The sequence below is a fragment of the Solea solea genome, chromosome 2 (assembly GCF_958295425.1).
Source record: "Solea solea chromosome 2, fSolSol10.1, whole genome shotgun sequence".
In the NCBI taxonomy this organism is placed as follows: Eukaryota; Metazoa; Chordata; class Actinopteri; order Pleuronectiformes; family Soleidae; genus Solea; species Solea solea.
Window position 1 is genome coordinate 31,959,734 of NC_081135.1, and position 26,089 is coordinate 31,985,822.

General features: G+C 42.1%; 2 protein-coding genes and 1 long non-coding RNA gene across 4 annotated transcripts; 2 read left to right on the forward strand and 1 right to left on the reverse strand.

Moving 5' to 3' along the window:
• Positions 1–8,161: 8,161 nt before the first annotated feature.
• Positions 8,162–11,089, forward strand: LOC131453170 (pancreas transcription factor 1 subunit alpha). Its single transcript, XM_058622448.1, has 2 exons — positions 8,162–9,019; positions 10,210–11,089. Exons 1-2 carry the CDS (start codon positions 8,437–8,439, stop codon positions 10,245–10,247), a joined length of 621 nt encoding a protein of 206 aa, XP_058478431.1. The 5' UTR covers positions 8,162–8,436; the 3' UTR covers positions 10,248–11,089.
• LOC131453186 (uncharacterized) lies at positions 8,922–15,123 on the reverse strand. 2 transcript variants are annotated; one of them, XR_009237938.1, is made up of 3 exons: positions 14,908–15,123; positions 12,515–12,623; positions 8,922–9,005 (listed from the first exon to the last, which is right to left on the reverse strand). It is a non-coding gene; the product is annotated as an uncharacterized LOC131453186 (long non-coding RNA). The 2 variants fall into 2 exon arrangements; XR_009237932.1 differs by having other exon boundaries at positions 8,944–9,005; positions 12,509–12,623.
• An 8,007-nt stretch (positions 15,124–23,130) lies between these two features.
• On the forward strand, positions 23,131–26,052 carry twist2. The gene is made up of 2 exons (XM_058653808.1): positions 23,131–23,904; positions 25,472–26,052. The coding sequence occupies exon 1, from the start codon at positions 23,373–23,375 to the stop codon at positions 23,868–23,870; it is 498 nt and encodes a 165-aa protein (XP_058509791.1). The 5' UTR covers positions 23,131–23,372; the 3' UTR covers positions 23,871–23,904; positions 25,472–26,052.
• The last annotated feature ends 37 nt before the right edge of the window (positions 26,053–26,089 follow it).

The window sequence follows — 26,089 nt, forward strand, 5'->3', positions numbered from 1 at the left end:
ACAAGATACAACTTCTTTATCTTCCTATTTTTGAAATAAATTTCATTAAAATGTGGCAAAAAGCTTAATTTACTTACCTTCTCTCATATTCCTAATGTGTTTTTATAACAACATCAGAAAAACTGATTTTGACTACTACATGGCTAACACAATGGCTTATCTAATAAATTCCATGTCAGCATCATGTCAAAGAAAAACAAACAACACGAATGGCGAGATGGATGGTGAGGTGGCTCATGCTGTGGTTCTGTATGTTTTGTACCTCATGTACTGTGATGTAAATAAGATCTTGTGAAAGACGCCGCTCTGTGATTGCCTCATTTGACAAAGTGACCATCATAACAGACCAGAAGATTGTGAAGTCTGACTGAAAAGCAAGATGAAGCAAGCAGCAAATAAACTTGAGGCTGTTATTGCAGAGCTTGTGCCCGTCTGTCTGTCTGTCTGTCTGTCTGCTTCCCATCGTGCAAAGAACAGTCTTGTGTTGAAGTTATATTTGCAAAACATTATCAAGGTAATCAAGGCAGGACACAAACAATGCAAACAACATGGTCACTTGCGTGGATCGGTCCCATCACAGATGTAGACACTGCATCATCTGTCAGTAGAGGGGACACATTAATCTGCAGAGAGGAAAAGAGATAATTGGATTATCAGATAAATACCCATTTAACCATAGACTGACATTAGAGATGCTCCCTGTTTGCATTCTTCGTTTTGTCCCTCTCTGGTCTCTGTGTGTGTCAAGAACGCATTCACCTTCTGTGTTCAGTGTTCTCTATCCTCAATCAAGCTTTCGTGTCACTATAGTCCATCCAACACTCAACCTGTGAATATTGTCCTAAGTGTGTTTCCTCCCCATCCCCAAATCAAATCAGAGCTCAGGTCTCTCAAACCCTGAGGAGAAAAGACTGAGGGTTTCTTTTTTTTTAAGATGAGGATGGGAAAATGTGCCACACATCACTGACCTGAACAACAGAGTGAGGACAAAGAGAGATGGAGACAACTGGTGTGAAGAACAAAGCCAGCAGCTGGTCTTTAGGGGCTGTGTGTCCAGCACCAGCATGTCTCTGCAGTGACCTAAGATGCCCTCATGTCTGTTAAGACCATCTCCTGAGTATCCTCCATATGTGTGTGTGTGTGTGTAAACTTATATCTGTTATCTCTTTAGGACCTTTTCTGGCATAAACACGGACCATGTCAGGACCAATAGTCCTCACATAGGTACATCCCAGTAGGTGCCTGATAGCAGGTGACACATCATAACTTGTCAACATAGCACCAGTCATATATGGGAATCTCGAGGCTTCAAAACAGGAGCTCAGATTCTTATGGGTGACGTCATGAATGGTTGTATCTTGGTGTCAAATTTCTAACTTGAGTTACTTCTCTGATTTGAGGGATTTTGGGCTCCAGAGAGTCCAAAAATGTTACACATGAAGTTCAGTAGTGGTACTAATCTGTCTTTAAAAAAACAGTATCTCTCTGAAGTCTGAAGACATGAAGCAGGGAGCCTCTAATGAAAGCGATATCATGTCATTTTATGGGATATGTAGGATCTCGGGATTTAGGGTGCATGACAGAGAGCAACGTCAGGGTATCCGAACCTCTGCTCTTTCTTAAAATCCTGTGCCTTTACAGGTCCCACAAGTCTAAAACTAAATTGCTCTGGTGCTCCTCTTAAAGTCAGATCACAGAGTTTGTCTTCTTTCCACCGGAGTCCAGCAGAAAGGGAAAAAAAAGAAAAGGTTTATGGCTGTCATACTTAAATCACACTAACTACAACCAGAGTGGATGTGGTGCAAACATCCACAGAATCATTACTCCACTTTTAGGAGTGACTTCCTCAATATTTAGATATAAAATGCTGATTTCACTCATTATAAACGTCCCATGATGAGTCGGACTCTGACACCAGAAAGGATCACGTCTCGTATATTACTGTGCACCCAAAGAGTTGGAAAAGGCAAATATGAATCCTGGAGTAGAATGTGACTATGTGTCCTTGGCCCTTATTTTTTCATTTTTCTTGGAACCAAATCTCTAAATGTCCTTTTTATGGGTTCACTGGGTTTAATAGTCTCTGAGAGCTGGAATTTTGCTAAAAAATCAGTGTACATGTTCAAATGAAGAGCAAGAGTATGCTCCTGGGTAAAACTCTACCTTTTAAAGTCAGGTACTTTTCTTTTGGAGGAGGAGGTGAGTGCGAGCAGTGAGTGTGGGGCTTTGGGAGTGGGGGCTAAAGTTGACATCTGGTCAGGTGTCACTACTGATGATTGCTGTCAACACATTTGGACTGTGTGGCTTTACACATATTCCACAGAGACGCACACCAAATGTCTCATAATAGAAACACAGAGTGATCATAATACCGGAGTGCAGGGGAAGCCCGTGATGTGCTGCACACACCAACGTCACATTATCTGAATACCACCTGTTGTCATAGAGCACACATACACACACACACACACGGAGCGAAATCAATGTGTTTTTATCAAGCTGAGGGCTGAGATGCATGCAGCCTCAGGGTCGAGCAGGTCCAGGGAGAGGGGTGGTACTCCTGGAGGAGGGGTGTTTGCTTGAGACCTACTTTATGACATGATGCTTTTTCCAGACCAGACCTGGACCCGAAACGCAGACATGAATGGGCACGGAGCCAGTGAGCTGCTTCTCAACTGCAAGAATTAAAATCACGAGCCCTTTCCTTGGCAGATTCACAAGTACCTATACGTTTGTCTTGACACAAATGACACAAATCCAGGCGAACACACATTGAGTGTGTCTCGGATGCAGTAACAATTTATTTAGGATGTAAAACATTTCCACATCACATCACTCATGGCATTTCCTGCAAATATTTTTTTTCTTTCATTCAGTTGACTGCTGTGCCCTTTCATACTGTTGATTGCATTAAAGCCGACGGTGGGTACCTTTAAAGGTAAAGACCCACAACAATCTGGATCTGAATCTGTGGTCAAGGGTAACTTCTGCTCTAAGATATCGCTTCAATGTGCCGTGACACTGTAATGGGCTCAGTCCCAGCGCGGATCAAAGAGCTGTTTGTGGCCGACGCTGAAGATTGCACTTGGCTGCTATGACTGCTATGCCATTCTCTCAGCACAGCCGAGACAGATCCCGGAGGCTTTCAGAGCCGAGATGTTTATCTGCAGTGCTTCACCCAAACAAACAAACAAGATGTGCGTCATTGAACAGAACCCTGACATTTTCTTTTTTTTTGGTTCCATTGATGGACTGGTTACTACAACTTCCACTCTACTTCTTTCACTGTTACCTCTTCTGGACATTTACTGGTACAAACACTGACTTTTTCAGAACCAGGAGTCCTTATGGAGACCAAAACTTGGTCATCATGAGGCAAAACCTCATATTTGAGGAGCTGGGTAAGTTTAGGACTGAGATCTGAATTTTGGTTAGGTTAAGGTTAGGGTTATAGGCACCTAGTTGTGATGGTTAAGGTTAGGGTAAGGGGCCAGGGAGCATTGTTTGCACAATGACATCATGTGACTTGTGTTCCGTATGGGGCCAAAACACTTTTTAGGTAAAAACACAAACATATCAGCCTGATGGTTGTTTGATGACGACTCTGTGTGCCTTGGGTTGAGGGAGACTCAGATTGAGTGCTTCTGTCTCTATCCCATTTGATTTAACAAGACATTACCGGGAGGAGATTTGGATGAGGTATGTGCAAACGGAAAAGGAATAGAAGAGGGGATGAAGGAATGGAGGGGTGGGGTAAAGGGGGCACTGATCCAGCAAGAAGGCATGAAAAGTAAAAAGAGTAATGGATAATTAGATCCAGAGGAAAGCAGTAATGCAACATTACTGATTCCAAATGCCATAAAACTCCACGAATAAACAAACAAACGTGGAACATGGGACCCCTTTAATACACTGATGAGGAAGGAACAGGGAAAAAGGGAAAAATAGGAGGTGGTTGATATAAAACATACCACAGTGACCTTTAAAACTGTTACTGCATTCCCAAATGAAAACATTGCTTGAGCATGGCCAGACGTTGCCCTTATACCTGCCGTTACACTGATACTGGTTACTTTTCACGTCCGCAACAGGTGGAGATTGAAAGTGAAAGTGTCTCTGCTTGAGACCAGCACCAGAGACTTATCACATGATGAGAGGAGATGACAACTGAATATAAAAAAAATATTACATAAGTTAAATATCTCATGACAAAGATAGAGCACTAACCTTGGCTGAAGTTCACCGTGTTGCTCTCCTGTTCTGGAGAAAAGTATCCACACCAGCATGTCTGTTGCGGCCTGTCATCAGCTTCCTCTCCACTTTCAGCTGCCTATATTTTTAATACATCTCTACATCCTGCAGACCCAAGTATTACAGATGCTGAGCTGCTCTCTGCTCCCTCTGCTGGCATCTCCTGTGTTGAAGTGCGATTAGCTGTGTTATTGGGCAGTTTACTGTACAGTGGCGAGAAAACAAAACCAAAACATAAGCACTGATAAAGCTCTGATGATGTTATTTGGTTTGTCTGAATATACAGTCATACATTTCTTACATATGTCACCTGATACATATTAAGGATGCCAACTGCCAAAACCCCAAAGAAGAAAAACAAGTGGAAGGATGATATTAGAGGTTGAAGGGATGAGTGGATGAAGGGAAGGGTCGGTCACAAAAAATTAGACAAATGCCACTTTTCCACTACATGGTCCCCGGACACCTCGCCATGGCACGGCTTGACTCTACAGTGTTTAGTTTGCTCGTCCAGTACTATAGTACTTCCTCAACGTGGGCGGAGTCATCACAGCACGGCTGCATGAATCTGCTGTGACTTTGACACACACAAACTAGTGACTATTAGTGCTATCTCTAATGGAAAAGCAATAAAAAAGGTGCTGTGTTAAGCGAGCCAATGGCACTGTTTTGCCGCTTTGCCAACTATATGGTCCTGGCACGCCATGTAAGCGGCAAAACAGTGTCATTGGCTGACCAAGTATAAGTAGCATTGACAGTTAATTAGAGGAGTGGTCTTGAAAGAGTCATCCCACCCTGCTCACCATCTGTTTAACCTTCTGCCCTCAGGCAGACGGTACATGACACTTAAAACAGACTGTGATGCTGCTATGGACACTTGAATTTGTTCCAATGTTCACTGCAGAGTAAAACCTACATCATGTGCAATAACATTTCTTTATTTGATGTTTACGGCATACTTTGGCTCTATATTTTTTTTGTAAGTACCACCAGAGGAAGCTCGTGTACCACTGGTGGTACACACACCAGAGTTTGAGAACCACAGGGTTAGGCTGTCCAAATGAAATGTAAGTCAACAGAGAGTCCAATAATAACTGTGCAAAACCATAATGTACATGAGCACATGGAGAAAGAGCAGAAAGGGGGACAGACACCATGGACGTGTCAAGAAGACAAACAGAGACAAAGACACAGAAAGAGAAACGAGGAGGTTGATGAAGGGATTTGGACACAGCAGAGGGATGACTGTATCCATGGCACTGACTCAGAGAACTCCATCAGAGCTCGGCAGCACAGCTCACTAATTTGTAGGAAATGACACAAGTAATGTCTGAGTTAACAGTGTCCACACAGATCTCCAAAGTGTGTCAGCGAATCAAAAAAATAAAAATAATAATAATATCATAATACGAGGGGGAAAAGGAAATGCATGAAAGAGCTGGAGTGGATCAACTGTGATGTGCGTTTGATTTACAGTTTCATTAACTTCCTTGTTTTCCACACAGTAAGTCCCAGGTGGGAAACAGCTTTAAAACCACAGTCCTAATTGCGAGCATGTGTCCTCGCGCTGCGTCCAAGGCTGCACTTGACTTTTCCAGGCAGTTCTGCGTGCGCGCGCCATCCATCCTGCGTGGACGGTTGGTTTTTTTTTTTTACTGCGGACTGTGTGACAGTGAATCACACACAGAGACACGCAAACACAGTGCTGTATACGTTGCGTCCGTACGTTTTTTTTTTTCACTTTTCTATCTTTGTCAAACCTTTTTCAGCCTCTCTTGAATTATTGTTGTAGAGACAATGAGGCGGATCTGAGTCTGACAGGCGCGACTCTTGAGTCCGGACCAAACCAGAGCGGCACCGTCAGCTGGGAGAGAGATGCTGCTGACAGGCAGCGACAGAAGGTCCTGACAGGGACCGCACCTCTCCACATTCGCTCCCCTTTCCCTTATTCATTTATTCATTCATTCACTCACTCACTCAATCACTGTGATTGTAATATTCTGTTCAGCTGATTTGGTTTTACGTAAACGCATCCAAACGTGAACGAAGCTTAAAATCTTTATTTTTCTGTTGAATTAATTAAAAAATAAATATTCCAGAATGAATGTTTTAATATGTTCTACTAATTAGAGGCGTAAAGGTAAAGTTTGCAGGATTTAGCTGTTGATGAAGCTGTATGGATGACTCTATTGTAGCCTCCAGTTATCATTAAAAATCACCTTCTGAAGGGAATAAAACAGGTTAATTATGTTATACTGAAAACAACAGTTTGTAAAAATCCCGGTGATTACACACATAAAAAACCTCATTGGTATTGTTATTTTATATTCCATCTTTGCCAAATGGAAATCATTTGACCTAAATCTTACACACTGGGCCTTGAAATCTGATTTTGATCACAATATCAAGAAGTACAATTTTAAATAGAGAAAAAACGACTCCCTTTGTTTGCACATTAAGCCTCTGACACCTATAGGAAGTGAACTTGATGTGGCGTTAATCGAAATAATTCGTTTTTTGGTCCGTGCGCTCTTTACGCACGGACGAGATGGATAAAGATGGATAAAGATGAGATGGTGACTAACAAAGAGGATCAGGACGTTGTGCTTTATTCGACGTGTGTCAGCGCTTCAACACTGGAACTGTTAAGATCCGGTGGAAAATAAAGGCAAGTAAGTGCACTGTGTTCCCTCACGCAAACTGAAGTCCCATCAGGGAAATCAGGCTCAGTGAAGAAGAATGCCGACAGCACTGCGGCCTTTCTTTCTTTTGTTCCTGCAGAGAAAACAAACAGCTCGTCGTGTGCGTCATGTTCGCAAATCTCATCACATCTGTAACGATTTAAGAGGATTTAATTATTTTCGAATTAAACTTGGGACACCTCCGTTAAAGCAGCAGGACCTGGGACTGTAGCGCAGGTGCGTTACAGGAATATAATTCTGATTTACAGGTCAAACATGATGATTTTCATTATTTTATGACAGCAGCACAGATCTTAATTTGGATCTTCTTTAAATGTAATTAAAACTCATCTCTGTGGCGCACGTGTGGAGCTGTGAAATGTTTACTGACAGAGACAAGCTTCACCTGTCTCATTGTTGATCGTCGGGGTGATTTTTGGTTAAATCAGCTGCTGCTGCCCCCCCATTCGCGCCTGCAGTGTTTACTGCAACACACAGATCCTCTTTAAATTTGCATCGTGGAGGACTTTGACAAATCAAAACCACGTGTTCGCAAACATATACAGCCTTCCTGAATTAAAGTCCATCCCGGTCTGCCCTCCATCCAACCTCGAAGAAAGGACTCTCTGGGCTGTTTGATTAACCCGCGCGTAATTACAGCGCGTCCTCGCCACACGCTTTGCCATTTATCCAGTCATATCATTTGCAAATTGGGAGTGTATTAATGTGGCCACTAGACTCAAATTATGTGGGACGAGCTGTGGCGTTGCCGCAGGAATATTTTGCATCGTGTAGGTCTGTTTGGAGTGGAGTGCGTAAAATATGTCTACACCAGAATAAACACGAAGCACAAAGCGCACGAGCGTGTAGAGCTTGTTTTCCATTAAAAACTCGTTAGGTTTTTTTGCAGAGACACACACAAAAAGTGCTCATGTGTTTCTGGCAGCAGTGTTTGTTGTCAGCTGAGCTTTAATAGATAAAATAGTCCCATTCTTCAGAGGGCCGGGTTGGCACGGCCTGCTGCGCCACAATGCTATAGGCACAGGCGCCTCCAATGGCTGCTAAATAGTGAGTGGTTTTGTCAATATTAGCGGGACTACTTGGGCAGGGGAGTTTATAATTGGACACGTGTTCCCCCCCCAAACCCCCACCCACCCCCCCTCGTTTTTTGTAGTTATAGGAGATCAACTGATTCCTTTGTAATTTGTTTTTAAAGCAAAGAGCGATCCGCAAGGAGGGGTAAAGTGTTTCTCAAGGGCCCCTATTCAGCCTTTAGAATTGGCCAATGCGACCCGCTGAGAAACACGGAGGCCCTGGAAGTATTTAATCCACGAGATGTGTCCACGAGACTGTCACACGAGAAGAAATCCGGGCGCGTGCAGATAGCCCACTGGTTCATTAAGGAAAAAATACAGGCGCTGTGTCCGTTTCTGTCTCCACAGACTCTGTCTGTTACACCTGTGCACTTTATTTATTTATTTATTTATTTATTTATTAAGTGAATATGGAGGACATACTGTTTGATTTCGACCACGATGGCAGCACGGATTTTGCATTTTGGGGACAGATGGACCAGAACTTTCAGTTTCAGAGCCAGCTGGACACCTTCCTGTCGGACTGCACGGCAGCCACAGGTCAGCTGTCGCCCTGGTCCTCTTTCGGCTGCCAGTCCATGTTCCCGGACGCGCAGCTGACCTTCACCGACCTCGACGTGCAGTCTCCAGGCGCGAGCGTCATCTACGCCGAGGGGGAGAGCCCCTGCGTGGACGAATCCCTGGACGTGACCAAGCACAGGGCGCACAGGATCGTCTCCCATCAGCCCTACAAGGTGCAGCGGCACGCGGCCAACATCCGGGAGAGGAAGAGGATGCTGAGCATCAATTCCGCCTTCGAGGAGCTGCGCTGCCACGTGCCGACGTTTCCCTACGAGAAGCGGCTGTCAAAGATCGACACGCTGAGACTGGCCATCGCCTACATCGCTCTGCTGAGGGAGATCCTCATGTCAGGCTGCGACCCCAAGTCCTATGTGGACGAATGCATGAAGAACGGCTACAAGAACCAGACCAACGCCATCTGGAACACAAGTGGTGAGTTGATCACTCTCATGTTTGAGTTGCAGATGAGAACAGACAATAATCCAACTCCAATCAATTCGAATGTGAACATTTAATAATCGATTAATAATTGACTAGTTGTGATCTTAACAGTGGTGTAAATCATAGGCTACGGGTTTTTTTTTGTAAAATAATTTAAATCAAATTATGAATGTATGGATAGATAATGTTGAATATTGTAGAAGCTGCTTGATAATTGTAGTATATTGTAAATTGCAGAGCCGGTCTAAGCCTTTTTGAGGCCCTATATAAGCACAATTTGATTTAATGTCCACCCCCAATACTTATATACACACTTTATGAAGTCAGTGGTCAACAGGGATTGATTGACTCGTAACTGTCACCGTAATAAAATGAATAAATTGCATCTTTGAATACTTATCACTAACAACATCAACTGTTTAATAAAAAAATACCGTCTTGTAAGGTATGTCAAGTGCTCTTAGGGGCCCATCTGTGGCCATGGGGCCCCTAAGCACTTTGCTTATATGTTGGGCCCCTCTAGTAAACTCTGTATGCTGCTAAGCTTTACTTTACTCCTCATTAAATACACTTCAGCATGACCCGGAATGAAACACTGGCCATAAACTCACCAAAAACACCTACGTTTTTAAAGCTGGAGAAAACAGCATTTATCAGTATTCTTATCACAAATCTACATTTTACACCAAAAAAGCACCGTAAAACTATAGAGAAGCACTCAGAAAGCACACTTCCACAGTGTCTGGACAATCTCTATCTCGCAAGGTCAACATTCTTTTTTTAAATCCTTAAAGCCATATCACCAAAATGAATAATCAAATCAAAATCAGGACCTAGATATTTCCAACTGAATCTGTTTAATCTTTTTAAGTTATACTTCCATCGAGTCTTTTTAATTGTTAATTACATGTAATTCTTTTCAGTGAAGAACAAACAATGAATTGTCACGTTAAGCAGACTTTTATCCCCAGGTGTGTTTCCCTCATTTGTCATTTAGCTGATTTTATTATTTCTGTGGGAATCTTCTCTGAATCATCTTTATGGGGCTTTTCAGGAATAAGTGTTGCCCCCCCCCCCCCATTCTTCAGGTCCAGACGTAGGACTTGTTAAAAACTCTTTAAAATGTATTAAACCTCATGTGTTTCTCCTGCTTTTGTTTCGCCCTGCTCCCCTTTTCTCAGATCTGACAGCCCGCCTCTCTTGGATTAAATGGGATTAAGTGAAGAACATGGGGGGCGCCCCGACTGTGGAGATGACGGCGTGGAGGTGGTTCACGTTTGTTCCTGCCTCTTCTCTTCTCTCTTCCCTCTCTACATGTCAAAGATAGGCAGGCAGCCAGCAGGATGGGGCCCGCCGCCGATCGACATCTGCGGACTTCTCACCGGGTCACACACCTCAGGCTTTCTCCAACCTCAACCACTTCTTCATCCCGTGTGGCTTTTAATATTCTAATTCATTGTTGACTGTAATTGAGAGCCATTGTTTCTGTGGCTGAGGAGGTAAAGACGGCCGGCACTTGTCACAGAGTGATGGCGAGAGGGGGACACAGTGGCATGAGACTGAATGGACGTGTACTCGGGGCTCATACTTCTGCATGTGGCCCTCAAGTGCTTTCTGGACTGCGGCTCATTAGACTGCGAGTCGATGTGTTAAAAAGAGCTTTACTCATGTAAATGAGATGACGACGACGACAGGCGCGAGAAGCAGATTGGTGTAATGTGTTTTAGCATGTCAGGTGCTGCTTCCAATGATGGCAATACGGTTAATTGTGTTTCTGTTTGTTTGTTTTTCTCATGTGGAACCTCTATTATTATTTATTTATTTCTAATTATTGATTATTTATGGTTAAAATGTGTACACGCGCTGCTGGGATTATCTACTGTGCGATGACTTGAATATTTATGGTGACTTGCTCTACGTTTAAAAGCTTCTGTACGAATATGTATGAATGTATTGTGATGGATGGACTCATAAAGGAACTGCAATTATTGCTCAATTACTAAGTTAATCTTAAACTATTTTGAGTCTTTTTTTCAAATAAATACAACAAGCTCTCTGATTTTTCAGCTTCATAAATGTGAATATTGTCTCAAGGACATGCACTCAAACAATAATACGGTACTGAAATGTAGTCAATGAAAAGGTGTGATTCAGTTTTGTTGTTTTAAAGTGACGAAAATGAACATTCTGACCATTTATTTGCCTGAATAAAAACCTTATTTGTGTACTAAAATTACAAAAACACACTAAATGTGCAGTGGTAATGTTTTTTATTTTATTTTAAAGGGGATATGTGTCTGTACCCTTGGGGTTTAAATAGTACAAACTAGATCCTTATTTTGATTTAAGCCCCTTTGTGCCATCCCTGATAGTCAAAAGGTACATTTTTAGCATTTTCAAGCACACTTTTGAACTAGTGAGGGAAAATTTTCCATTTTTGAGTGTGAAAACAAGAAGAAAATCAATTAAACTGAATTATTTTGGACATTTGAGAATGTTTCGAGGTGTGGGCAACATCCATCAATATTTTAAAAACAAATTATGGACCAAACAAAAAAACCAACAGATTAATTATGAACATAATCATTAGTTGCAGGCCTCCACTGTTGGAACATGTCAAACCATCAATTATCAATAACTTTTAAACAAGATTAAAAACACATGGAATCCCATGTTACTTTGCATTAGAATCACAAAAACAGAAACATTGAATTATTCCTATAGGGGAAATTCAGGTGTTGCAGATGTTAATGTTAAACCTACAACACAGACTCTGGTTTGAGTGAGAAAAGGTTTGTGTGGCTGTGACGAGGAGCAAGATTTAATAAAAAAAAACATATTTTAAATTAAATTAAAGTTTCCTCCCACAGTCGAAAAACATGCAGAGGTTAATTTGACTCTAAATTGACAGTGAGCGTGAATGTTTGTTTGTGTCTGTGTGGTCCTGTGACGTGCCGGGGATGTGTCCAGGGTGGGACACCACCTTTCACCCTAGGTCTGCTGGGATTGGCACCAGCGACCCCTGTGACCCTCATGTGGAGGATCAAGCGGTAGACAATGAATTAATGAATAAATGAAATTGATTAAAAGCATTTAAAAGTTATTTTAATGCTCACCCAATGACCAGTGACCTTTGAAGCTCTGTGACCTCTGTGTCATTACCTAGTGGTATTGGCTGGCTGATTTTCATTCAGCAGTGGTTCTCAAAGTGAGGAGCAGGGACAACTTGGGGTCTATGAACTAATTAGCCATAAAGTACTGAGCAAGACGACAAAATAGGAAATAGAGTCGAGAGTCTTGGATGATATCGTGAGTGAAATGTTTTTTTTGTGGATAAATTCCATCAACCTAAAGACTTGGAACCAGATCATCACTCTGTTTTGAACAAATGCAATAACTGCAGTTCATTTTGGGACAATGGGGGACACTGCAATTACAATTGTTTGGACACATTTGTAGGGAGATGGATGCTGCACTTACAGGTACCTGCTGATATGAAGTAAGCATATGCTTCATTTGTATGAGTATGATGAGGAGCGTCGTTCTCCTCGTATCTCTGGCCTCAGCTGAGGTCAGCTTCATGATGGACATCAGCCTGAGAGAGTGAGAGAGAACAGGGCATTATCACCACTCCAATTGTTTTTTTCTTGCCTCACTTTTCTTTTCTGATAAACCAACTCCTCTGAAGATGACATAGTAAAGGTATAATATAAGGTACAAGGCAATTTATGGTATTTTGTTCTCCTAGGACATTCGAATGGAACACCAGGACAAATCTCACGCAGGCTAAACTTAAGACATTGTGCTTTTAGAACAAAAGTGAGCTTGACTTGAAGATACATACTGTTTCCATGGCGCAATCTCTGCTCTAAAAACCTTACTTATCTTAATCGATAAAACTTGCCCATGTTCCAATTTAACACCGACTTGTCAATAAATGAAGAATAATGTATTGGTGTGGTTTCTGGAATCTGGAATAAAACAAATGACATAACAAGTGTGATGTAAAGGAATAGATCAGATAAATCAGATACATTTTTTTTTTTTTTTTTTACATAAATAACCTGAGCACTGGTACAATTGCGTCACACTATCTTTATTTTGGCGATAATACATGTCCATTAGACAACAGTGCCTCTTTTGTTAGATATAAAAGTATATGTTTAAAAAAAAAAACTTTGTTCCGCTCTCGATGCCAGTCCTCTGAATCATACATTTATACTACATAATTATGTTTATGCACATTTATGATCCCAGCCCATCAAAACACTTAAATACCATTCTGATGAGATACAATTCCACCGAGTCCAGAATGAGTAAGACTCCACCAGTCTGTGGACAACATCAGGCTGAGGTAGTTTATTGATTTAACATCCGGCAGAAGTGCACTGACAAACACTGCGAGGCTGTTCTGTTCATCAGTCAGCAGGTGTGTTTATCGTGTTAGTGTAACTCTGTAGTCTGGGCCCGCACTTGTAAATATAATTAGTGTATCACATCCTGTTGAAACAATGGACGAGTCTGGGCAAAAAGAAATGTGAAACAGCCGTCTCAAAAAAGGGTTGCATTTTGAACACGCCAACTTTTGTTAGATATAAAGTAAATTCCACATAACCCCTGTGGTTAAATGTTAAAACCACAATGTGCTACAAAAAAAAGACATTTCTCTGCAGCCCGGCGTTTAAGCCACATTAAATACGATTGTTGCATCCTCTGCTGTTAATATAAAACACATCAGTTACACAACTCTTACTGCGCTCACTCTTGGATTAAAGTACTTATAACACATGGTACAGCACACAACACTTGTATGTGCACAATAGAATAGAATAGTATTCAAATGAATACAGTTGACATAGTTCCAATACAAATAATGCAACTGATGTGCTGTATGTAGAGTTTATAGCTATTGCTAGTTGGAAAATGTTGTCCCTAGTTGGGCTTTACATGAACAGCATAATAACACGTGATCAAACACACATAACACATTCAAATCTAAATGCATATACAACTAAAAGAACTACAAGCTAAACTACATTACACACAATAACAGTGGTCAAATGATAAATATTATACGTAATCAGTACAATAAAATGACTAAAATGACACTTGATAATACACCAAAACTTACAAGTCAAATGAACCTAATATACAGCTCTGTTTAAGCTCTGCTCTCTTTTAGCCAGCACTTAACCTTTGTTGTAAACAGTTTTATTTCTAATAATAATATGTCAAATCAATTCAACAGGCCATTTTAATCCGCTGCATGTTACCCTGATTTAGTCATAACCAATGCTGGAGGTGTTTATCCTCCTTTTAACAAATTGCACACAATTCTAACTCTTATAACGCTAAAAATGATTGTATTTTTGATTAAAATAGTTCTGAAAAGGTGAAAATATTTACAGGATTACTGAGGGCTGCTGTTTGTAGTCTTGCAAGCTGAAATAATGCGACCATCACATCTGTGTACACACAAATAAATGGTGTGCAGACATCTTATATGTTATTATTTTACAGGAATACACTTCTAACTTTCACATATTTCTTACATAATTTTTACAAATGAAATAGTACAATGACTGTTTTAAGTGGTAATAACATGTATTTATGCACCTGGTGTGACATATTTCAGTTAGGGTTTTAAATCTTCTTCCTTACCAATATGTGACATCTAAAAACATGTTGTTTTGCATTTATTTAAAGAAATAAAGAATCTTTTTTTTTTTTTTTTTTAAAGGTTTCAAATTTGACAACAAACACGCAGCTCTCACAAAAATGCCGACTCCCCCAGAAGCCTTTGCACTCAGCACTCATCGCCATGGTGACCCAGTGTGTTGGCACTTTAATGGCTGTGAAAGTGCAGTTAAATAGCTCACCTGTTTTTCTCATCACGGCTCCTTTTCACATCAGCACGCTTTCAGCCCCCGAGCTAATAACTCAGATCCAAGAGTGTGAAAGAAAAATGTGGTGTCGTCTTCAGAATGTCTCCCGGGGGGTCTGCGTCCCGAGGCTGGGCCACGCGTTTGAGGCCTTCTCACATGAGCACATTCAATAATTTTCACCTCAAATTAAAACCATGACTCTGACGGTGGCCAGAGAAGCTGCAACGAGAGAAATGAACAGTCAGTACATTTACAAGCACTTTTAAGTGAAATAAGACGTTTGATAAGACGAATGTTCTTGTGCCATTATACAAGCACTAACGGGAAATTGATTTAGTGAATGGAGGGTGTTTGCCTCCACTAGGTGGCACTATGTCCCCTTTTCAGTTTGTCAGTATTAGGCTGTGTTCAGACTGAACAGGAATTTACGCGTCGCGTCCTTCGTGCCTTGGGAATCATTGAATTTTGAATTTCAGATGACATCAAGTATGTGATGTCATCTGGAGAATCTCAACACTGGTTGGTCATTGTGTCAACATTCTTAACTTAAGCATTGGGGCAATTAAAATTTGCCTCTTCCTGTGTTTGCACATTGACTTTCTATCTATTGAAAATCTCAGTGTGAATAGCTCCGGTGTGAATGCAGCTTTAGCATTTTTAAAAACAACTTTACATGGTGGCTAGTTGTTAGCATGTTGAGCAACATTCTGAGTCCTCCTACCATCCATGAACTTTAAAATATTCAGTTCATTAAGCTTTTTGCATTTTGCCATTCACTGACTACACCTCCACTCCACAAGGGGGCGATATACTGTACTTTCTGCTTGTTAGTATTAAGTGGTTTCATGTCAAACAACTATAATAATTTGATGGCTAATAATGGAAAGATTAATATCTTTATATATTATTTTTTTTAAAAGCACACAAATATCAACATGTAAAGAAAATTACAAGTACAATAGTAACTTGACTTGCATGACCTGGGTCAGTTAGTCTGACTTTGCAAAATTCAATTTAGTGTCATTTCAGTCAGACTAACATGTTTATATGTATTTTAAAAGTCCAGTTTTAGTCAGACGAACATAATAGTTCAGTTTTTGTACTGTCATATGAACGTCCTGACTTTGCAGATGACAGGTGAAAGGACTGTGAGGTGAACTCTGTTATTTAACCATGAGTTGAAGCCACACAGAGTAGATTTACTGTCCTGCATCTTCACTGTAAAACAAGAGTTGTGCCTGAAGCAGCGCTGAGTGAGGGTGTCATTGGTGACACAGGTGACAGTGAGACAGTGACAGTGGACTGTAAACGCCGCCTCCGTGTTGACATCCACTGAGCTTCCCCCCCTGCGTGTCGTGGCCCAATCAGCAGAACAAACAACAACCACTGTTTGCCCAGTCTTGCTGTGATGCCTCCCCCCGACCTGCCCGAGCCCAGCCTAACCTCCTTGTAGCCCCCCCCCCCCCCCCCCCTCCCCCCGTCCCCTCCGTCTACAGCCAGGGCCACCTGGCTTACACATCGCACTGTGAAGCCGAGCCGACCATCATGTTAACCTTGGCACCAGGGTCACAAGTGCAGCACTAATTACGCGGCGTTATTTGTGCAGTCGGCGGCCCCATCGGCACCGGCGTGCACGGTCCCCTCTGTCATTTGTTGGGCAAATTTACTCTGGCCCTATCAAAAAACGACCCCATCCTCCCCCCCCCCCCACCCTTCCCCACCTCCTCCTCCTCTCGTCTTCCACCTTCCCTTTGGCCTGGTTAAAGTTCAGATTCTGGAAGTAGTACCTGCATAATGAATATAATTGTGTTATAGCCGGCATAATTGCCGTGGCAGCACTGTTTTGTGTAACTGTCGAGTCGGTGAAGTGCATCTGAGTTGAGCGTGGGTTTGAATTCAAGGTTTGTTACTTTGCGCTGAGAGCTGTGATAAACAGCGCGCTGACCTGCAGCCTCCACAGCTAATCCCTCTCTGTCTACACAAGCATGTATGTAGCACAGGTGGTGCGGCGGGTCAGCCACTGATCACAGGGAGTCAGTGGTGTGAGTTACCGATATTTTACATGTTGAAGTCCTCAAAAAAGTGTCAGTGGAACTCATGTAAGACTCTGCGATTAAGACTTAAAGCCACAGTGTGTAACTTGTTTTTGTTGATGTTGTTTTTCTTTGTAAACATTACTTTTAGTGTTAGTTTCTTTCTAGTTTTTGTACGTTTTTGTGTGTAACGGTAAATTACACAGTCAATGCTGCTTTACTCTACACCAGGGGTATCAAACATACAGCCCGCGGGCCAGAACTGGCCCACCAGATTTGTTAAAATTCCACTTTTCCACTGAAGGACTACATTCCAGATACCTGCCACTAAATGTTTTGTGCCTTTTCTAGATCTGTAAGGTGTAATGCACATGTGTCAAAATGGTAAATTTAGGTGTAACATTGTTTTTGCACTTATTTTTCTCAAGAAATTTCTGGTTGTTGCTGTCAAAAGTTCATTCAATGTAAAGAAAAGGAAAACATTTGGAGTCATTGTTGTTTATAAGTTGTTAAAAATTGCGCTGTACGTGGCCCCTGAACTAAAATGAGTTTCACACCCCTGATATATGGGCCTTTATTTGTATTTAAAAGTTACGGACTACAGTTTTAATTTACATTTATATTTTTTTATGCCTCATTTTTCCGGGGGTGTTAGATCTCGGGCACCTTACCTAACACATGCAGCATGAACAATGGACACAGAGCTGCTGTACATCATGATTTCTTTTCTCCACACACGTCTCCCAGGAGAACGTAATGCCTTGGAGAGATGCACTTCAAAGTGTGGCTTGTTTATTGGGCAGCCATAACTCTACAGGGCAGCACAGAGGAGTCAGGTACAGAGCATACAGGTGGCGGTTGTGGTGGTGGTGGTAGCATCTGTGTGTGTTGGAGAGCGGTTATTCTGACCTATGTCTCCCCTTCACCTCCAAATATCAAAGGTAACTCTGTCAGTGGGGGTCTCTGGCATCTAGGCCCCCCCCCCCACCACACGGGAGACAAAGCATCGCTCGTGCATGCAGCATTGAGTCTGCATCGTATTAAACAAAGCCTAAATGCTTCAAGCTGTTACACACTCCCCAATGAATCCTTTATGAAAGGGCCCCTAATGCGATTTCAGAAACACCTTGTCATCAGCCCCGCGGCGGCAACACTGCAGAGGTTTGGATCTGTGAATGAACGGGGCTGAAGGCATTAGTGAGAGTTGCTGAGGAATAACTCCATGTGAATGTGGCCGCGTATAGTTTTATAGGCCAATATGTCTCACCGATACGGCCTGTTGTTTCCCCCTCTGCTACATTAGAAGCGCTGACTGTGAATGGAAGGCCCCGCAAGCTCCGTCCAGTGGGACGCTCCGATAGCCGAGGAAGAACTTGAAAAACATCTATTTTTAGCCAGAGAGAAGACAATCCTCAATAAATTCTGAATCATGCAGTTCGTTTTTGAAGTGATGCAATCTTTTTATTACGGAGACATGTCGTGTTTTTCATACACACTGTATATCTTGCATTAAGTGCAGCCTGCCACAAAGTCTGACATGCAACTATCTAATAAGACCTGACCTGTGAGTCACATTTTCACAACTTACTGGAAAAGAAGAGACTGAGAATAAAAAAAAACATCTTTTTGATCCCACTTCTGAGTAAAAAAGAACATTTAAATGTACCATTCTTTTCCACTAGATACAACTCTACCTCGAGGCATGGTGTAAAGCTTATAAATATGCAACTATAGCATGTAATGGGACACTGGGAAAATCTAGATATCTTGCACGTCAAAGCCAACGTGTGGATACTACGGTAATTTCACTCGTGCTGTTTCAGGAAGCCCGAGAATCAGCGTCTTTGTCGCCAGACAGGAGAGCGTGGGAAGAACACCTGTACATAGTTTCCATTTGTTGGCCTGTTTCTGCACATTGAGAGACGACAAAGACTCCAAAAATCTTATTGTAAATATGTTTCATAATGTTCAAATTTCAAATTGAACATGCAAAATCTGTTGTCCATGTACAACTGCTGTGTTTTTCTTCATTTTAAATTGTTAAACCAGTATTTCAACATGGGAAAAATGGGCAAAAGCACTGCTTTAGATTCTACAGTTGGACATTTTGAGGGTGTTAAAGGGTTAAAAAACGTTTTTTTTGTTTTTTTTTTTGCATTATTTGTCATCAGGTTTGCGTTCCCCACTTCATTTGCAGTGCTGGTTAGAACGCAGGTGCAGAAATGTAAATGGTCGCTCTATAATGGAAACGGTGCGGCTACAAGTAGCCTTTAAAGTGATTGCACCGCTGGTAATAGAAACTGTATTCTGCACAATGAGAACCAGCTGGGCCTTTTTCTCAGCTGAACATCTCTGCTTCATCTTGAATCACTTTCTGACACTGACACACACACACACACACACACACGCACACACGCACACAAGCCACTTGTGGATTCACACAATAATCAGGTGATAATGTAAACACTGTACATGTGCTAAAAACACCATACACATGCAGGCCACTTGCTTTAGATCCCTTTGCCAAGATCATTTGGGGTGAGCCTCACAAGTGTTTTTTTTTTGGGGGGTTGAAGTCAAAGGTAACTGATCCTGGCAGACACATGGACAGTAAAATTCCACTCCACTCATCACTGCCTCCAACAAATCATCCCTCCCATAACTCCCCTCACACGTCCGTAACCCTCTGCGTCAGATCAAAGCGTCCTGTGAATCATCGTGCATCCATATCTACGTTTGGCTGCCGTTTCTCCCTTTTCCTCCATATTCCTCCCATTCTTCTTTCTGTTTTTTCTCTCTCAACACCTCTCGGTCTCGCTGCTCGTCTCACGTCATGTCGTTTTCTATTTACGACGCCGACGGTGAAGGCCGTGCGTGAGGCGGCGGGGGTGTGTTCTCAGTGGTGTGACGGGACAGCGGGGGAGAGGATCTGGGCTTATTAAGGCCGTGCCCTCCACCCGCATGTGCAGCTGGTTTTTGAGGTGTCCGACAAGACAGAGGTACGTCATCCTGCTCTGCTGAATTATGGCCTGAGCTCATCTTTGATGTGAGAGGCAGCTCATACACCACACACCCACTCACTTCTTCTTCTTTTTCTTCCATGTCACCTCTCTTGAGTTCATGCAGGAGCCTCAGTGACTAATTTTCCTCTCAACTGTAATGAGTGTTGGGTGAGATAAACATGAACAACCAGACATAGTGATATCATCTTCCTCAATGAAATTTTCATTATACTTTTTTTTGGCTTTCAGCTGCTCCCTCTCTAGGGGTCGCCACAGCGGATGATCCACATATTTGATTTGGCAGAGATTTTTACGCCGGACGTCCCTTCTGAAGCAACCCTCCAGTTTATCCAGGCTTGAGACCGGCACATGTACACTAAATGTGGCCCCCGGTGGCTGGGGTCAATTAACAAAGAGCAATGGGGATTGGGTACCTTGCTCAGGGATGCCCTTCACCTAGCAGGGACTTCATGCAAACTCCATGCAGAAAGGCCCTTGTTTTCCGACTCCTTAAAGCTGCTGTATGTAACTCTTTTTTTTTTTTAAAATGTTAATATTATTATTGTGCCTCTGTTTGGTCTTTGTGAACAGAAACAACATCACGTTTTTTGTATGCTGAATTTTCACTGTAATTGTCAGGCAATACTATCAGACCTGTATGCAGCTGCAGTTCAGGGTCAAAGTGTGTTTTTTTTGTTGTTGTTGTTGTTTTTCTTGAGCAGGAGAATTCACTTCTGAAACTTTTCCTCTTTGTGTTTTCAATCATATGTCAACCTGTTTGCAGCTGTCTCAGTTTACCAGCGCAGTGCGGCCGTTACCTGTCTGTCTTTAGAAAAAAAATAAAAAATAAAAAAGGATCATTTCCAGTGTGCAGTGTGAATAAATATGACAATGGTTTGGGTATTTGTACATAGTAAAAAGTTACACAATCTTATATCTAAACACAATTTAATGAGAAAAGTAATTATTAAACAAAAGTATATCAATGTTTTTCCAAACCATAATTTGCAGTGGAAAATGACGAGAGCCGCCGTTATGTGTTGGTCGATCAGTCATACTCATCATTCATTGCTTGCAAGCCTGATTATCATCGCCCACAGCACATACAGTGGGTGGAAAAGTGCTGGATATAGGGGGGGCCCCTCTCACTCTTTTTTTCCCCCCCTCCTTCTTCTTCTTGTGAAGTGTGTACAAGTGAATCTTACCTCACAGACGCTGTGCAGGATCAGTCTCTGTTCCTCTGCGAGTCTCCCCTGGGCGTGTGTGTGTGTGTGTGTTGGCCTTCTGCAGCTGAGCCAAGGAGAAGAGGGAAGGTCAGAGGGCATAATCAGGCAAAGTGTGCAGAATGTGTCTGTGTGTGTGTGTGTGCTCTGCACTCGCACATATCAGCCCTGCCTGCTTTGCTTTCATACGTCCATGTGTGAAACATTACCATCTTCATAAAGAGCTTGTCTGAAGGAGACCGCTGAAATGTAGCCGCACTCCGACCTACAGTACGGGCTGCTGAGTCGCACCAGGGTCTGAGTTGAAAGTAGAATGACAGTCACCATTACCAGAGGAGGCCAAAAACACAAAGCAGACCAGGGTTCGCCATCAGCCAAGGGAGAAAACCAGGATGTGTCCCAATACCAGGAGAGCACTCATGTTGTGCAGCTTTGAGGCAGTTCCAGCTCATTTACAGTGACCAGTCTCCCCGGATGTGTTAAACACACATAACATGGCCTCACCGTGCTTGAGATGCTGACGTTTGATTATTTTCAAACATGCTCCGTGGCGAACTAGAGCCCGCTCTGCAGTGTAAATGAGCGAAATTGCTTCCTAATAAGAGGCAATTATTCAGCGCAATTTGATTAATGATAGAGTCACAGGAACAACTGAGGCCTTGTTTCCTTGATAAGTTCAGGAACATCATGCACTATTATGCTTTACAGAGTGAATCTGGCTGCATCAATTCACCATGTGTCATTTTCAGATTATTCTTCTCCTGCTATGATTTTAGATTTTCCATAGTTTTTTTCTCCCTCTCTTTCGTCTCATTTAAATAAAACTAAAGTGACTATTTAAATGCTTTTATGGGAGTTTTAAAAACACCTACAACAATATAGAGCCGCAGACATCTCGAGGGGTCACTCAGCTGATTTGGACAAACGCTGCATTTTGGCAGTGGATAAATTCGGCGCGATAATATGAGCCACCTGTGCGCCGCTGTGCGCGGGGGGGAGGGGGTGGGGGAGACATGACATGACAGATGAAGAAAGTGGACCACTGACAAAACGCATGGAGAGCGCGTCCGCTGGAGGTATCCACAGAAACCAGAGAGCTCCTCGGTTAGTTTAAGCCTCCTTCCTGTTTGACTTCCACATTAGAGGAGCTGTGAGAGAGAACGGGGCTTGATTCGATTACACATCAAGTGGATAGATTCCGTCCGGGCGGCCCGTTCAACGTGTGCGTAAATGGCTGTCCACAGAGACAGAGAGACAGAGTGTGTGTGTGTGTGTGTGTGTTTACTGTACCTGGATTATTAAAGGCCTTTAGAGAGCAACACTCGATTCTAAAAGACCAAATGGATTTCATTCAGAAGTCAACTCAACTGGGTTTATTGGCAAAGACTGAACTGTCATGTGATTCGTTACAGAGATTAAACAATTAGGTTTAATCTCTTTTAATAGTGTTGTTAAAACTGTAAAAAAGAAGAAGTGTGAAATCAATTTTAGAAACAAATATATATCCTATTAAGATCCATCAATGCTGACTGGTGAGCAACATAGAAAAGAAAAATGTGTATTTTAAAGATTTCATTCAATATATTTTTGCTCCAATTTATGTCGAACATATACATTTACATATATAGGCTACATATGATGTTTACTTCTATATATTGATTTGACATTTTCTGATCCAAGTGAAAATAAACATTGTCCCACATCAAACGCTGTGCGTGTCCATCATGGCAGTACATCATGGTCTAATGGCGCTAACAAGAGAGGAAACACTTTCTTTCTAGTTGATCCTCACTGTAAATACGCGCCTCGTCTCGGTCATAATCCAGACACATGAAACCATGACTGCTCCCTCCTGCTTATTAGCGGAGCAGGACGCACACTCACTGGCTCCCACCTCCGCCCTCAAAACCCCTCCCCTTCCACCCTCAAAACTATTTAGCATCTCAAACTGGGATAAAGTTTCCAAAAAAAGTTTGAAGGGAAAAAACTTCCTGCAGGAGAAGAGAAGCGTGCCAAAGCTCCAGAAAGAAAAGCAGCAACGAGTGCGCGCGCGAGAGAGAGAGAGAGAGAGAGAGAGTGTGTGGGCCACCTTCAAGAGATTCCCTCCTCATCTTTAAGGATATCTATACATTCCTGTAACCACGGCTTCGAAGGTGGACAACGTTTTTTCCTCTCTATCCCTGCATTTCTTCAAGAAAGAAATGGAAGAGGGCTCCAGCTCCCCGGTGTCCCCTGTGGATAGTCTGGTGACCAGCGAGGAGGAGCTGGACAGGCAGCAGAAGCGCTTCGCGAGGAAGAGGAGGCACAGTAAAAAGTCCAGCGAGGACAGCAGCAGCGGCAGCAGCCCGGGTCCGGTCAAGCGCGGCAAGAAGCCGAGCCCGAGCAGCACTCAGTCGTACGAGGAGCTGCAGAACCAGCGGGTGCTCGCCAACGTCCGGGAGCGGCAGCGGACTCAGTCTCTGAACGAGGCCTTCACGTCTTTGCGCAAAATCATCCCCACGCTGCCCTCGGACAAACTGAGCAAGATACAGACGCTGAAGCTCGCCTCCAGATACATAGACTTTCTCTATCAGGTGCTGCAGAGCGACGAGATGGACAGCAAGATGTCCAGCTGCAGCTATGTGGCGCACGAAAGACTCAGTTACGCCTTCTCCGTGTGGAGGATGGAGGGCGCTTGGTCTATGTCCGCGACCCACTAGCACCAAGAGACCTTCACTGACTAATGCCAAAGCGGTGGGTACCACAGTAGTGATAGTGTGTGTTTGTAGCACGACGTATGTTTGGTTTTATTGTTGGTTTGGACCAAAAAAAAGTGGGTAAACAACACAAGGCAGTCACTAGAGAAATATTAAAATGATAATATATACATATATATATATATAAAAATATAAATGAATAAAAACAACATGATGTTGCACAGACAGATGCAGATTACAAACTGCACTGTGTGGATTTTACGCACAGTTTCGTGCACTTTTGTGCGTAAAGTATCAGTAAAAAAAAGTGCCTTGTTGTGAAGTGATGTTTCAGCCACGTGCAGGCTGTCGTTTACATTCATGTTTATACTTCACTGTTGTCACATTTAGAAACAGAGAACTTTTTTTTTTTTTTTTAAAAAGGCCTCAGCATCTTTTCAGCTTCTGTATCCAGATCCTGTTTTTCACCTGATCAATTATCCAAATTGATCCAATAACGCGGGAGATGTAAGGGCGTATTTATGTTGGTAAATAAAAGAAAACTCTTAAAGTTACAAACTTCCAATAGCGTTTTAAAACGAGGTGAGTTAAAGAAAGAGGCCGCATCAACACGCAGCTGTGTCGTGCCACCACGGATAATTTACATCCACAATAGAGCGCTTTCCTGTGTGGACACCGCAGGAATGGGCAGCTCGGCTGGATATGAAAGTTCAAGCCAGTGCAAGGCAATAAAAACAGAGGCTCGTATTAACAGGCGGCTCAGAGGCTTTTTTTTTCATGTGGATTTACAGACGAGAAGAGTCTGTGTGGCACAAACTGACAACTGTGGGTTTTATTTTTATTTTATTTTCTGTTGTTGTGTTTTGTCTCAAAGAGAAAAACGATCAACTTAAAAACAGAAATGTGAGATGCTATCTCTTTTTTTTATTAGAAGCTGTTCACTGAATAACAGTCGTTTCAGATTTAAAAATAAATACATAAATAAATAAATAAATACATAAATAAATAGATAGATAAAATAGCAGAGGCAGAGTTTGTTTATTTCTCACGGGCCTGACATGTTGTTTACATAACGAACGAGACTTTGTTGTTTATTTTTAAAAAGACTCTGGAGTGTGTTTGTGTGTCAGTGATTTTTGAAGGTGTATCTTTACTTGAATACAATGATTAAAACAAACAAACACATAAATAAATAAACAGTAAGTGTTTAATTCTTATTTATGAAACTGGTAAAAAAATAAAATAAAAATCACTCACACTGGAGACGTGACAGATCGTGACCTCAGTGAACTCTCGTGGTTTGTTGTTGCTCTGTGGAAGGAAGAGAAAAAACAAAGAGGACAGTTTTAAATGTTAGCCGTGGATTCTCTCAGGTGTTTCAAACCCAACAGAAAAAAAGACAAAAACACGGTCACTCTCAAACACGTCTGTGTTGCCATGTGGTTTCACTCAGCTCAGTGGATAATCACTGATGTATTAATGACTTCCCACGCTGCGACGCGAGCCAGTGGATGTAAAACAATCATATATATGTACGTGTGTGTGTGTCACGCGTGTTTCCACTCCACTCATTCACACTGTGTTTCTCTGTGTTTCCCTCACAGACTGTTTACTTCTACAAAGTATGAAGACCAAAGGTAATAAATGAAGAACCCATAGACCTCAAAGGCTTGGCGGAGAAACCCACGACTACCAAGTCCTGCGTGAAGGAGCGTGAGCGTGTGTTTGTGTGTGTGTGTGTGGATGATTTTTAGGGTGACTGTGGCACGTGAGAGAGAGAGAGAGAGGGCGAGCGAGCGAGCGAGAGAGAGAGAGAGAGAGAGAGAGAGAGGGGGCAGAAGATCCACGGTGTGTATTTCAGGCAAAGCCATCCTTACATAGTGTTTTCTTTTTTTTCTTTAAAGAAGGAGATCTATTTTGTTTTTGTTGTTGTTTTTTTTTCAAAAAGACTTTAATCCTAAAGTATAGATATATAAATATATATATTATATATATATGACTGAATCCACATTGTACATATCTGTCTGTGTAAGTGTAGCTTGTAAAAAGGACCAATGCAATTCTTTAGAGTCATTCCTGCATGGATTTACTTCACCGACTTTCTTTAGCAAGTCTTCAAAAACTCCGTCCAATGTACAATTTCTTTTTTTGTTCTTGCTTATTTATTAAAACACATATTTTTGAACAAAAATATGGTCGGTCTATTATTATTATTATTTTTA

Bases quoted from the DNA above. Each gene is read 5' to 3' on its own strand.
- twist2 (XM_058653808.1), top strand. From the start codon at position 23,373: ATGGAAGAGGGCTCCAGCTCCCCGGTGTCCCCTGTGGATAGTCTGGTG.
- LOC131453170 (XM_058622448.1), top strand. From the start codon at position 8,437: ATGGAGGACATACTGTTTGATTTCGACCACGATGGCAGCACGGATTTT. The intron at 9,020-10,209 runs GTGAGTTGATCA...CCCTTTTCTCAG, and splicing joins CGCCATCTGGAACACAAGTG to ATCTGACAGCCCGCCTCTCT.